Here is a 15,280-nt window from a genome sequence, read left to right on the forward strand (position 1 = left end):
TCCTGGTGGTCAGATTCATCAATAAAATGTATATTCAAAGTGGTCTGTGTAAATGCAGCCCCTGAGTCTTTGTTTAAATCTGATTTTACTGAAAAGTCTTACTTTCTCACGTGTTTCTCCTCCAGGTGCGTTCATCGTGTGCTGGACTCCAGGCCTGGTTCTCATCCTCCTCGATGTGTTCTGTGCCAACTGTAACGTCCTGGACTTTGAGAAGTTCTTCCTGCTTCTGGCTGAGTTCAACTCCGCTATGAACCCCATCATCTACACCTACCGGGACAAGGAGATGAGCGCCACATTCAAGCAGATCCTGTGCTGCCAGCGCCAGGAGAATGTCAACGGGACGGCAGCCGAGGGCTCCGACCGCTCAGCCTCCTCTATCAATCACACCGTGATGAGTGGAGGGAAAAAAAACAATGATCACTCAGTGGTCTGAGGAGAGGGGCTGGAGACAGGAGGAGAAGAGAGGGACTGGGGCTGGAGACAGGAGGAGAGGAGAGGGACTGGAGACAAGAGGAGAGGGACTGGGGCTGGAGACAAGAGGAGAGGGGATGGAGACAGGAGGAGAGGGACTGGAGCTGGAGACAGGAGGTGAGGAGAGGGACTGGGGCTGGAGACAGGAGGAGAGGAGTGGAGAGGGACAGGGGCTGGAGACAGGAGGAGAAGAGAGGGACTGGGGCTGGAGACAGGAGGAGAGGAGAGGGACTGGAGACAAGAGGAGAGGGACTGGGGCTGGAGACAAGAGGAGAGGGGATGGAGACAGGAGGAGAGGGACTGGAGCTGGAGACAGGAGGTGAGGAGAGGGACTGGGGCTGGAGACAGGAGGAGAGGAGTGGAGAGGGACTGGGGCTGGAGACAGGAGGAGAGGAGAGGGGAGGGACTGCGGCTGGAGACAAGAGGAGATGGACTGGGGCTAGAGGAGAGGAGAGGGGCTGGAGACAGGAGGGGAGGAGAGGGGCTGGAGACAGGAGGAGAGGAGAGGAACTGGAGATGGGAGGAGAGGAGAGGAACTGGAGACGGGAGGAGAGGGACTGGGGCTGGAGAGGAGAGGGACTGGAGCTAGCAGAAGAGGAGCTGGAGACAGGAGGAGAGGACTGGGGCTAGAGACCAGAGGAGAGGGGGCTGCAGTGTGGAGCTCAGCCCAGTGGCCAGGAGATGGGTGCGGGGGACGAGGGCAGGCTGGGGCCAGGGAGGTGGGTGGCCAGGAGATGGACAATTGGACCTACTATAATTGACCAGGGTGATGCCATGGAGATGGGTCGGAACAGAGGGTAGATTCATTGCAAGACTCTTATTGGTTGTTAGTTATTTGTTTTCTATTTTGTTAAAGTGTTGTTGACACCACATGAACTATTTAAAGACTTTAATCTATGATGTGAAGGACTTACCTGTAGAAGCTCTCTATATCCCTCCTCTCTCTGACTAAACTTCCTATCATTATAAACATATTACCATTACAATAGGAAGAAGGGTGTGACTACATGGCTGAACAGGTTTTACCCAGGTCTTTTGGGCCTTCATTGTGACCGCACGCACACCTTAGATTATTGTTACTGTCTGTATTCTGTTGTTGAGCCAGACCAAAGGGAGCCAACCAAGTAGTTAGTCTGCCAAGAACTGACTGTGTCCCAAATTGGTCCTGGTCTAAAGTAGTGCACTACAATGGGTGTAGGGTTCCATTGGGACCTGGTCAAAAGTATTGCACTACAAGGGAATAGGGTTCCATTGGGTCCAGATCTAAAGTTGTGCACTACAAAGGGAATAGGGTTCCATTGGGTCCTGATCTAAAGTAGTGCACTACAAGGGAATAGGGTTCCATTGGGACCTGGTCAAAAGTAGTGCACTACAAGGGAATAGGGTTCCATTGGGTCCTGATCTAAAGTAGGGCACTACAAAGGGAATAGGGTTCCATTGGGTCCTGATCTAAAGTAGGACACTACAAAGGGAATAGGGTTACATTGGGACCTGGTCTAAAGTAGTGCACTACAAAGGGAGTAGAGTTCCATTGGGAACATAGACCTGTTCATCCTTTTAACTTTTTGTTGCCAAGTACGTATGTTGATCCATGAATTGAAAGATTGGGGACCTGTTTTACCCAACTCTCGTCTACCTAAGGCTTTGGCCAGATTCCACCCCAAAGTCTTTCGTTATCAAAACACGACTGATCATAAAGCGTGTACATTCCAGATGTTTTAATGTCAGACATTCAGGTTAACACACTCTGTCCCGGACAATGACCAGCGGCAAGGTTGAGTCTTTCCATTAAATTGTCTCTAAATCTATCTACAGTTTGGGTCTATAGATGGCCTGAGTGATATCACCTCTAATACAGCTAACCTGAGTGATATCACCTCTAATACAGCTAACCTGAGTGATATCACCTCTAATACAGCTAACCTGAGTGATATCACCTCCAGTACAGCTAACCTGAGTGATATCACCTCTAATACAGCTAACCTGAGTGATATCACCTCTAATACAGCTAACCTGAGTGATATCACCTCCAGTACAGCTAACCTGAGTGATATCACCTCTAGTACAGCTAACCTGAGTGATATCACCTCTAATACAGCTAACCTGAGTGATATCACCTCTAATACAGCTAACCTGAGTGATATCCCCTCTAATACAGCTAACCTGAGTGATATCACCTCTAATACAGCTAACCTGAGTGATATCACCTCTAGTACAGCTAACCTGAGTGATATCACCTCTAATAAAGCTAACCTGAGTGATATCACCTCTAGTACAGCTAACCTGAGTGATATCACCTCTAATACAGCTAACCTGAGTGATATCACCTCCAGTACAGCTAACCTGAGTGATATCACCTCTAGTACAGCTAACCTGAGTGATATCACCTCCAGTACAGCTAACCTGAGTGATATCACCTCCAGTACAGCTAACCTGAGTGTCATCACCTCTAGTACAGCTAACCTGAGTGATATCACCTCTAGTACAGCTAACCTGAGTGATATCACCTCTAATACAGCTAACCTGAGTGATATCACCTCTAGTACAGCTAACCTGAGTGATATCACCTCTAATACAGCTAACCTGAGTGATATCACCTCTAGTACAGCTAACCTGAGTGATATCACCTCTAGTACAGCTAACCTGAGTGATATCACCTCCAGTACAGCTAACCTGAGTGATATCACCTCTAATACAGCTAACCTGAGTGATATCACCTCCAGTACAGCTAACCTGAGTGATATCACCTCTAATACAGCTAACCTGAGTGATATCACCTCTAATACAGCTAACCTGAGTGATATCCCCTCTAGTACAGCTAACCTGAGTGATATCACCTCCAGTACATCTAACATGAGTGATATCACCTCCAGTACAGCTAACCTGAGTGATATCACCTCTAATACAGCTAACCTGAGTAATATCACCTCTAGTACAGCTAACCTGAGTGATATCACCTCTAATGCAGCTAACCTGAGTGATATCACCTCCAGTACAGGTAACCTGAGTGATATCACCTCTAATACAGCTAGCCTGAGTGATATCACCTCTAATACAGCTAACCTGAGTGATATCACCTCCAGTACAGCTAACCTGAGTGATATCACCTCTAATACAGCTAACCTGAGTGATATCACCTCTAGTACAGCTAACCTGAGTGATATCACCTCTAGTACAGCTAACCTGAGTGATATCACCTCTAGTACAGCTAACCTGAGTGATATCACCTCTAGTACAGCTAACCTGAGTGATATCACCTCTAGTACAGCTAACCTGAGTGATATCACCTCTAAGACAGCTAACCTGAGTGATATCACCTCTAGTACAGCTAACCTGAGTGATATCACCTCTAGTACAGCTAACCTGAGTGATATCACCTCTAGTACAGCTAACCTGAGTGATATCACCTCTATTACAGCTAACCTGAGTGATATCACCTCTAGTAAATCTAACCTGAGTGATATCACCTCTAGTACAGCTAACCTGAGTGATATCACCTCCAGTACAGCTAACCTGAGGGATATCACCTCTAATACAGCTACCCTGAGTGATATCATCTCTAATACAGCTAACCTGAGTGATATCACCTCCAGTACAGCTAACCTGAGTGTCATCACCTCCAGTACAGCTAACCTGAGTGATATCATCTCTAATACAGCTAACCTGAGTGATATCACCTCTAATACAGCTAACCTGAGTGATATCACCTCTAATACAGCTAACCTGAGTGATATCACCTCTAATACAGCTAACCTGAGTGATATCACCTCCAGTACAGCTAACCTGAGTGATATCACCTCTAATACAGCTAACCTGAGTGATATCACCTCTAATACAGCTAACCTGAGTGATATCACCTCTAATACAGCTAACCTGAGTGATATCACCTCTAATACAGCTAACCTGAGTGATATCACCTCCAGTACAGCTAACCTGAGTGATATCACCTCTAATACAGCTAACCTGAGTGATATCACCTCTAAAACAGCTAACCTGAGTGATATCACCTCTAAAACAGCTAACCTGAGTGATATCACCTCTAATACAGCTAACCTGAGTGATATCACCTCTAGTACAGCTAACCTGAGTAATATCACCTCTAGTACAGCTAACCTGAGTGATATCACCTCTAATACAGCTAACCTGAGTGATATCACCTCTAGTACAGCTAACCTGAGTAATATCACCTCTAGTACAGCTAACCTGAGTGATATCACCTCTAATACAGCTAACCTGAGTGATATCACCTCTAATACAGCTAACCTGAGTGATATCACCTCTAGTACAGCTAACCTGAGTAATATCACCTCTAATAAAGCTAACCTGAGTGATATCACCTCTAGTACAGCTAACCTGAGTAATATCACCTCTAGTACAGCTAACCTGAGTGATATCACCTCTAATACAGCTAACCTGAGTGATATCACCTCTAGTACAGCTAACCTGAGTAATATCACCTCTAGTACAGCTAACCTGAGTGATATCACCTCTAATACAGCTAACCTGAGTGATATCACCTCTAGTACAGCTAACCTGAGTAATATCACCTCTAGTACAGCTAACCTGAGTGATATCACCTCTAATACAGCTAACCTGAGTGATATCACCTCTAATACAGCTAACCTGAGTGATATCACCTCTAATACAGCTAACCTGAGTGATATCACCTCTAATACAGCTAACCTGAGTGATATCACCTCTAGTACAGCTAACCTGAGTGATATCACCTCTAGTACAGCTAACCTGAGTGATATCACCTCTAGTACAGCTAACCTGAGTGATATCACCTCTAATACAGCTAACCTGAGTGATATCACCTCCAGTACAGCTAACCTGAGTGATATCACCTCTAATACAGCTAACCTGAGTGATATCACCTCTAGTACAGCTAACCTGAGTGATATCACCTCTAGTACAGCTAACCTGAGTGATATCACCTCTAGTACAGCTAACCTGAGTGATATCACCTCCAGTACAGCTAACCTGAGTGATATCACCTCTAGTACAGCTAACCTGAGTGATATCACCTCTAGTACAGCTAACCTGAGTGATATCACCTCTAATACAGCTAACCTGAGTGATATCACCTCTAGTACAGCTAACCTGAGTGATATCACCTCTAATACAGCTAACCTGAGTGATATCACCTCTAATACAGCTAACCTGAGTGATATCACCTCTAATACAGCTAACCTGAGTGATATCACCTCTAGTACAGCTAACCTGAGTAATATCACCTCTAATACAGCTAACCTGAGTGATATCACCTCTAATACAGCTAACCTGAGTGATATCACCTCTAGTACAGCTAACCTGAGTAATATCACCTCTAGTACAGCTAACCTGAGTGATATCACCTCTAAAACAGCTAACCTGAGTGATATCACCTCTAATACAGCTAACCTGAGTGATATCACCTCTAATACAGCTAACCTGAGTGATATCACCTCTAAAACAGCTAACCTGAGTGATATCACCTCTAAAACAGCTAACCTGAGTGATATCACCTCTAATACAGCTAACCTGAGTGATATCACCTCTAATACAGCTAACCTGAGTGATATCACCTCTAGTACAGCTAACCTGAGTGATATCACCTCTAATACAGCTAACCTGAGTGATATCACCTCTAGTACAGCTAACCTGAGTGATATCACCTCTAATACAGCTAACCTGAGTGATATCACCTCTAATACAGCTAACCTGAGTAATATCACCTCTAGTACAGCTAACCTGAGTAATATCACCTCTAGTACAGCTAACCTGAGTAATATCACCTCTAGTACAGCTAACCTGAGTGATATCACCTCTAGTACAGCTAACCTGAGTGATATCACCTCTAGTACAGCTAACCTGAGTGATATCACCTCTAGTACAGCTAACCTGAGTGATATCACCTCTAGTACAGCTAACCTGAGTGATATCACCTCTAGTACAGCTAACCTGAGTGATATCACCTCTAGTACAGCTAACCTGAGTGATATCACCTCTAAAACAGCTAACCTGAGGGCCAGTTTGTTGTTGCTGTCATGCAACTACCTTTCCCTCGTTGTCATGCCAAATACAGAGATCTGCCAAAAGGAAAACCCAACATACAGGGTGGGCTGCACCAAATGGAGGACCTCTTAAACCTTCATTTAACCCAGTTTATCTATTCATCTTGTTGCAACAAACTTTACACCTATTTGTAAATGAATCCTAAATTAAAATGAATCCTTCCTCTAATCTAAGTTTTAGTTTTCACTTTAAACCTAGAGTAATTTTAAGCTTGAATTTAAACTTAGATTGCAGAACTGCCACTTGATGTGGATGAACTGATAAAATGACATGCTACCGTGGAGAGACCAGAACGACAGAGTTCCTCAGAGAACATTAAGAGACGAGTTCTATCCTGTTGAGTTTTATCATAATGATGAGTTTTCAAGGAGATGCCTCTTCTCCAAAGGACTCTGTTAATGCAACTGGAAAGAAAGGTTGGACCAAGCGTGGGAACGACGGTAACGAGGATGTACCCCCCCCCCCCCCCCACTACTGCAGCTCCTGGTGACCCTACAGTTCTATGTAACTGGATGTTTCCAGATGGCGGATGGGGACCTTTCTGGACTCCACAAGTCAACCGTCTGCAGGATTGTAGCCAGAGTGTCCAGGGATATTGCCGGTCTGAAGAATCAGTACCTCAGGTTCAGTCCTACAGAGGAAACGGCAGCTGGATGTTTACAGGAGAGCTAGATTCCCAGGTGTACTAGGGGCAATAGACTGTTCACACAGCCCTATTCCCAACCCTGGTGGTGAGAATGGAGAACTATTCTGTCATCGGAAAGGTTACTGCTCCACCAACGTGCAGCCTGTCTGGGATGTCAAAGGTCAGCTCACTAACGTCCTACTGCTCCATCAACGAGCAGCCTGTCTGTAATGTCAAAGGTCAGCTCATTAACGTCCTACTGCTCCATCAACGTGCAGCCTGTCTGGGATGTCAAAGGTCAGCTCACTAACGTCCTACTGCTCCATCAACGTGCAGCCTGTCTGTGATGTCAAAGGTCAGCTCATTAACGTTCTAACTAGACGGCCGGGATCCACCCATGACAGGAGAATCTTTGAGAATAGTCGTCCGTGTGCAATGCTGGAAATGGGGGCAGAAGAAGGCCCCCTACGAGGTGACCATGGATATGCCTGTCATGGGTACCTTATGACTACCCCTTTTAAACCCCCAGACACCTGAAGAGAGACATTACACCACCTCTCATATCCTGACAAGAGATCTCATAGAGAACACACCACCTCTCATATCCTGACAAGAGATCCCATAGAGAGACATTACACCACCTCTCATATCCCGACAAGAGATCTCATAGAGAGACATTACACCACCTCTCATATCCTGACAAGAGATCCCATAGAGAGACATTACACCACCTCTCATATCCTGACAAGAGATCCCATAGAGAACACACCACCTCTCATATCCCGACAAGAGATCTCATAGAGAGACATTACACCACCTCTCATGTCCTGACAAGAGATCTCATAGAGAACACACCACCTCTCATATCCCGACAAGAGATCTCATAGAGAACACACCACCTCTCATATCCTGACAAGAGATCTCATAGAGAGAGACTAGACCACCTCTCATATCCTGACAAGAGATCTCATAGAGAGACATTACACCACCTCTCATATCCTGACAAGAGATCCCATAGAGAGACAATACACCACCTCTCATATCCCGACAAGAGATCTCATAGAGAACACACCACCTCTCATATCCTGACAAGAGATCTCATAGAGAGACATTACACCACCTCTCATATCCTGACAAGAGATCTCATAGAGAACACACCACCTCTCATATCCTGACGAGAGATCTCATAGAGAGACATTACACCACCTCTCATATCCTGACAAGAGATCTCATAGAGAGACAATACACCACCTCTCATATCCTGACAAGAGATCTCATAGAGAACACACCACCTCTCATATCCTGACAAGAGATCTCATAGAGAACACACCACCTCTCATATCCCGACAAGAGATCCCATAGAGAGACATTACACCACCTCTCATATCCCGACAAGAGATCTCATAGAGAGAGACTAGACCACCTCTCATATCCTGACAAGAGATCTCATAGAGAACACACCACCTCTCATATCCTGACAAGAGATCTCATAGAGAGACATTACACCACCTCTCATATCCTGACAAGAGATCTCATAGAGAGACATTACACCACCTCTCATATCCTGACGAGAGATCTCATAGAGAGACATTACACCACCTCTCATATCCTGACAAGAGATCCCATAGAGAACACACCACCTCTCATATCCTGACAAGAGATCCCATAGAGAGACATTACACCACCTCTCATATCCTGACAAGAGATCCCATAGAGAACACACCACCTCTCATATCCTGACAAGAGATCTCATAGAGAGACATTACACCACCTCTCATATCCTGACGAGAGATCCCATAGAGAGACATTACACCACCTCTCATATCCTGACGAGAGATCTCATAGAGAACACACCACCTCTCATATCCTGACAAGAGATCCCATAGAGAGACATTACACCACCTCTCATATCCTGACAAGAGATCTCATAGAGAGAGACTAGACCACCTCTCATATCCTGACAAGAGATCCCATAGAGAACACACCACCTCTCATATCCTGACAAGAGATCTCATAGAGTGAAAGAATAGACCACCTCTCATATCCTGACAAGAGATCCCATAGAGAGACATTACACCACCTCTCATATCCTGACAAGAGATCCCATAGAGAACACACCACCTCTCATATCCTGACAAGAGATCTCATAGAGAACACACCACCTCTCATATCCTGACAAGAGATCCCATAGAGAGACAATACACCACCTCTCATATCCTGACAAGAGATCTCATAGAGAGACATTACACCACCTCTCATATCCTGACGAGAGATCTCATAGAGAACACACCACCTCTCATATCCTGACAAGAGATCCCATAGAGAGACATTACACCACCTCTCATATCCTGACAAGAGATCCCATAGAGAACACACCACCTCTCATATCCTGACAAGAGATCTCATAGAGAACACACCACCTCTCATATCCTGACAAGAGATCCCATAGAGAGACAATACACCACCTCTCATATCCTGACAAGAGATCTCATAGAGAGACATTACACCACCTCTCATATCCTGACGAGAGATCTCATAGAGAACACACCACCTCTCATATCCTGACAAGAGATCTCATAGAGAACACACCACCTCTCATATCCTGACAAGAGATCCCATAGAGAGACAATACACCACCTCTCATATCCTGACAAGAGATCTCATAGAGAGAGACTAGACCACCTCTCATATCCTGACAAGAGATCTCATAGAGAACACACCACCTCTCATATCCTGACAAGAGATCTCATAGAGAGACATTACACCACCTCTCATATCCTGACAAGAGATCTCATAGAGAGACATTACACCACCTCTCATATCCTGACGAGAGATCTCATAGAGAGACATTACACCACCTCTCATATCCTGACAAGAGATCTCATAGAGAACACACCACCTCTCATATCCTGACAAGAGATCCCATAGAGAGACATTACACCACCTCTCATATCCCGACAAGAGATCCCATAGAGAGACATTACACCACCTCTCATATCCTGACAAGAGATCTCATAGAGAGACATTACACCACCTCTCATATCCTGACAAGAGATCCCATAGAGAGACATTACACCACCTCTCATATCCTGACAAGAGATCCCATAGAGAGACAATACACCACCTCTCATATCCCGACAAGAGATCTCATAGAGAACACACCACCTCTCATATCCTGACAAGAGATCCCATAGAGAGACATTACACCACCTCTCATATCCTGACAAGAGATCCCATAGAGAGACATTACACCACCTCTCATATCCTGACAAGAGATCTCATAGAGAGAGACATTACACCACCTCTCATATCCTGACAAGAGATCTCATAGAGAACACACCACCTCTCATATCCTGACAAGAGATCTCATAGAGAACACACCACCTCTCATATCCTGACAAGAGATCCCATAGAGAGACATTACACCACCTCTCATATCCTGACAAGAGATCTCATAGAGAGAGACTAGACCACCTCTCATATCCTGACAAGAGATCTTATAGAGAGAGTTTTTGTAGTGTGGAACAAAATATTCCCTCCCCTACAGGTGGTGCCCTGCATGAAGATGGACACTACACTCACTATTGCAGTGGCCGTTCTGTATACCTTTATCAAGAGACGAGGTGACAAGCTACCCGAGGAGGACCTACCTGATGAGAATGGAGAAGATGGCCAGGTGTAACATGCTGTTGATGTGAATGCGGAGAGGAGAACCTTGATTGAGAACAATTTTTTGCAGCCTAACGTGTGTGTGTGTGTAGTGTAACATGTAAAAAGCAATATTATATTTTGATAGACATGTGCACTTCTTAATAAGACTCTATGTGTTAAAATGTATTATGAAGTCTTTGTTATTCTCAATACCATAAAGGGGGAAACTGGAAGCAGCTGAACATGAGTGGGGACACCACATTGCTTGTGAAAGCATTGTTTTAATAAATAACAAGAGAAGGATTCTTTCCACATTTGTTTCCCTGAAAGAGTTTCTGTTTTCTGAATTAGCAGTAGCTCTTTTCTGTAAACTCAAAATCTCAGTCTGCGGAATATTTTTCTCTCCCTCCAGCTCCAAAACATCAATATGAGCTGGTTTGGTCTCGGGTTCTGGGGCGTTTGCTTGGCCTGGCTAGTTCAAGATCCAAGCATGGCTGTTTCTCCACGGCAACAGGTTCTCCACGGCAACAGGTTCTCCACGGCAACAGGTTCTCCACGGCAACAGGGTGTCAGCTCAACTAAAGAGAATCAACTCATTATTTGAATTTACCTTCCCATTTTGTAATTTAATTAGAGCTTGTGATACACCTTGGTAGAATGATGATGTTATGCAACATGCTGTAACGGGACTGAGAACGGTAACGTTCTAGTGAAATAGCATTAGCGTTAGTTTCAGCGGTGGAAAAAATAATTCTTATACTGTAGTAAAAAGTAAAGATATCTTAACAGAAAATAACTCAAGTAAAAGTCAGCCAGTAAAATACTATTTGAGTAAAAGTCTAAAAGTATTTGGTTTTAAATATTCTTAAGTATGAAAAGTAAAAAATAGAAATCATTTAATATCCCTTATAATAAGCAAACCAGACGGCAACGTTTTTTTTTTTTTTTTTTACATTGACAGATCGCCATGGTCACACTCCAACACTCAGACATCATTTACAAATTAAACATTTGTGTTTAGTGAGTCCGGCAAATCAGACGCAGTGGGAATGACCAAGGACATTCTCTCCAAGTGCCTGAATTGGACCAGTTTCCTGTCCTGCTAAGCATTCAAAAAAGTAACGAGTACTTTTGCGTGTCAGGAAAGTAAAACGTTTTTTGAATGTATTTACTTTAGGAATGTAGTGAAGTAATAATAAAAGTTGTCCAATATATAAATAGTACAGATACCCCAAAAAACAACTTAAGTAGTACTTTTAATGTATTTTAACTTAAGTTCTTTACACCACTGGTTAGTTTTAACGTGCATTGTAGTCATTGATGTTAACCATTTATTTATGCGTACTAAATATTTAGTATTTAGGGACGAGTTGTCCGTCGTCATCATATGGTTAACTGTTCGGGTATCATCACATATGTTCTGTGAGAGAGACTCTGGTCTGAAATAGCTTCCGCCTCTCTCGTCTGCTCCATTCTTTTTTGGCTTTCGCTTTGAAGTTTTTCCAGCAGCCTTCATCTGATTTGTGTCCTTCTCCTCTTTTATGTCCATCATTTAAATCTGTTGCATAAAACAGCCCAGGTGTCGTCTTTCATCCTCCAGTACGTTACTAAATTCCTCCATCAGCTCAGTACGTTACTAAAACAAAGTTTACATACACCTTAGCCAAATAGTGGCCAAACGTTTTGAGAATTACACAAATATTAATTTCCACAAAGTTTGCTGCTTCAGTGTCTTTAGATATTTTTGTCAGATGTTTCTGTGTAATACTGAAGCATAATTACAAGCATTTCAAAGCTTTTATTGACAATGACATTGAAGTTGATGCAACAAGTCAATATTTGCAGTGTTGACCCTTCTTTTTCAAGACCTCTGCAATCCACCCTGGCATGCTGTCAATCAACTTCTGGGCCACATCCTGACTGATGGCAGCCCATTCTTGCATAATAAATGCTTGGAGTTTGTCAGAATATGTGGGGTTTTGTTTGTCCACCCGCCTCTTGAGGATTGACCACAAGTTCTCAATGGGATTAAGGTCTGGGGAGTTTCCTGGCCATGGACCCAAAATATTGATGTTTTGTTCCCCGAGCCACTTAGTTATCACTTTTGCCTTATGGCAAGATGCTTCATCATGCTGGAAAAGGCATTGTTCGTCACCAAACTGTTCCTGGATGGTTGGGAGAAGTTGCTCTCGGAGGATGTGTTGGTACCATTCTTTATTCATGGCTGTGTTCTTAAGCAAAATTGTGAGTGAGCCCACTCCCTTGGCTGAGAAGCAACCCCACACATGAATGGTTTTAGGATGCTTTACTGTTGGCACAACACAGGACTGATGGTAGCGCTCACCTTGTCTTCTCCGGACAAGCTTTTTTCCGGATGCCCCAAACAATCAGAAAGGGGATTCATCAGAGAAAATGTCTTTACCCCAGTCCTCAGCAGTCCAATCCCTGTACCTTTTGCAGAATATCAGCTGTCCCTGATGTTTTTCCTGGAGAGAAGTGGCTTCTTTGCTGCCCTTCTTGACACCAGGCCATCCTCCAAAAGTCTTCGCCTCACTGTGCGTGCAGATGCACTCACACCTGCCTGCTGCCATTCCTGAGCAAGCTCTGTACTGGTGGTGCCCCGATCCCGCAGCTGAATCAACTTTAGGAGACGGTCCAGGTGCTTGCTGGACTTTCTTGGGCGCCCTGAAGCTTTCTTCACACCAATTGAACCGCTCTCCTTGAAATTCTTGATGATCCATAAATGGTTGATTTAGGTGCAATCTTACTGGCAGCAATATCCTTGCCTGTGAAGCCCTTTTTGTGCAAAGCAATGATGACGGCACGTGTTTCCTTGCAGGTAACCATGGTTGACAGAGGAAGAACAATGATTCCAAGCACCACCCTCCTTTTGAAGCTTCCAGTCTGTTATTCGAACTCAATCAGCATGACAGAGTGATCTCCAGCCTTGTCCTCGTCAACACTCACACCTGTGTTAACGAGAGAATCACTGACATGACGTCAGCTGGTCCTTTTGTGGCAGGGCTGAAATGCAGTGGAAATGTTTTTGGGGGATTCAGTTCATTTGTATGGCAAATAGGGACTTTTCAATTGGATTTCATCTGATCACTCTTCATCACATTCTGGAGTATATGCAAATTGCCATCATACAAACTGAGGCAGCAGACTTTGTGAAAATTAATATTTGTGTCATTCTCAAAACTTTTGGCCATGACTGTACATTTAAACTCAGTTGTTCACAATTCCTGACATTTAATCAAATTAAAAAATCCCTGTCTTAGGTCAGTTAGGATCACCACTTTATTTTAAGAACGGGAAATGTCAGAATGATAGTAGAAATAATTATTTATTTAAGCTTTTATTTATTTCATCATATTCCCAGTGGATCAGCAGTTTACATACACTCAATTAGTATTTGGTAGCATTGCCTTTAAACTGTTTAACTTGGATCAAACGTTTAGGGTAGCCTTCCACAAGCTTCCCACAATAAGTTGGGTGAATTTTGGCCCATTCTTCCTGACAGAGCTGGTGTAACTGAGTCAGGTTTGTAGGCCTCCTTGCTCGCACATGCTTTTTCAGTTCTGCCCACAAATTTTCTATAGGATTGAGGTCAGGGCTTTGTGATGGACACTCCAATACCTTGACTGTGTTGTCCTTAAGTCATTTTGACACAACTTTGGAAGTATTTTTGGGGTCATTGTCCATTTGGAAGACCCATTTGCGACCAAGCTTTAACTTCCTGACTTCTGTCTTGAGATGTTGCTTCAATATATCCACATAATTTTCTCCCTCATGAAGTCATCTATTTTGTGAAGTGCACCAGTCCCTCCTGCAGCAACGCACCCCCACAACATGATGCTGCCACCCCCGTGCTTCACGTTTGGGATGGTGTTCTTCGGCTTGCAGGCCTGCCCATTTTTACTCCAAACATAACGATGATCATTATGGCCAATCAGTTCTATTTTTGTTTCATCAGACCAGAGGACATTTCTCCAAAAAGTAAGATCTTTGTCCCCATGTGCAGTTGCAAAACATAGTCTGGCTTTTTTTTTGCGGTTTGGGGGGGCACAAAAATATTTTGCTGTGAGGTGGTGGGGCCTCCCAACCAAATCTTGCTTAGGGCCCCCAAAAGGCTACGGCCGGCGCTGGAGAACTGGATATACAATACAGCTAGATAATAAACAAACATACTCCTGAAGCAGCTGGAAGAAATACTGGCGGCCATGACAGAAGCCAAACATGGGTTGGCTTGGGGGTGTGGTTTGATGTCCTTGCCACCACGAAGACACACCCATCTGTCAGAACCTTGCCTGCAGCTGTTTCCTCCCACTCATTCACAACAAACCTCTTGCAGATTCAGTTCAATAACTACAGGCAGATGTATGGTGAGATGCCACAGGAAGCTATGACGAGGTCAGTAGTCTACAGAGTAATATGAGAAGAATGCAATTGTAGAATATATGTAGATACTCTAAA

At 44.1% G+C, this 15,280-nt stretch overlaps 1 protein-coding gene across 1 annotated transcript in view; it reads left to right on the forward strand.

The window, feature by feature from the left end:
- LOC129818061 (lysophosphatidic acid receptor 1-like) overlaps positions 1-1,466 on the forward strand; it is a 103,813-nt gene extending 102,347 nt beyond the window's left edge. The window contains exon 3 of the mRNA XM_055873603.1: positions 126-1,466. Within this exon, the coding sequence (XP_055729578.1) occupies positions 126-433 (308 nt within the window). The 3' untranslated portion in view covers positions 434-1,466. The remainder of the gene's footprint in view (positions 1-125) is intronic.
- The last annotated feature ends 13,814 nt before the right edge of the window (positions 1,467-15,280 follow it).

The sequence above is a fragment of the Salvelinus fontinalis genome, chromosome 21, assembly GCF_029448725.1.
Source record: "Salvelinus fontinalis isolate EN_2023a chromosome 21, ASM2944872v1, whole genome shotgun sequence".
NCBI lineage: Eukaryota > Metazoa > Chordata > Actinopteri > Salmoniformes > Salmonidae > Salvelinus > Salvelinus fontinalis.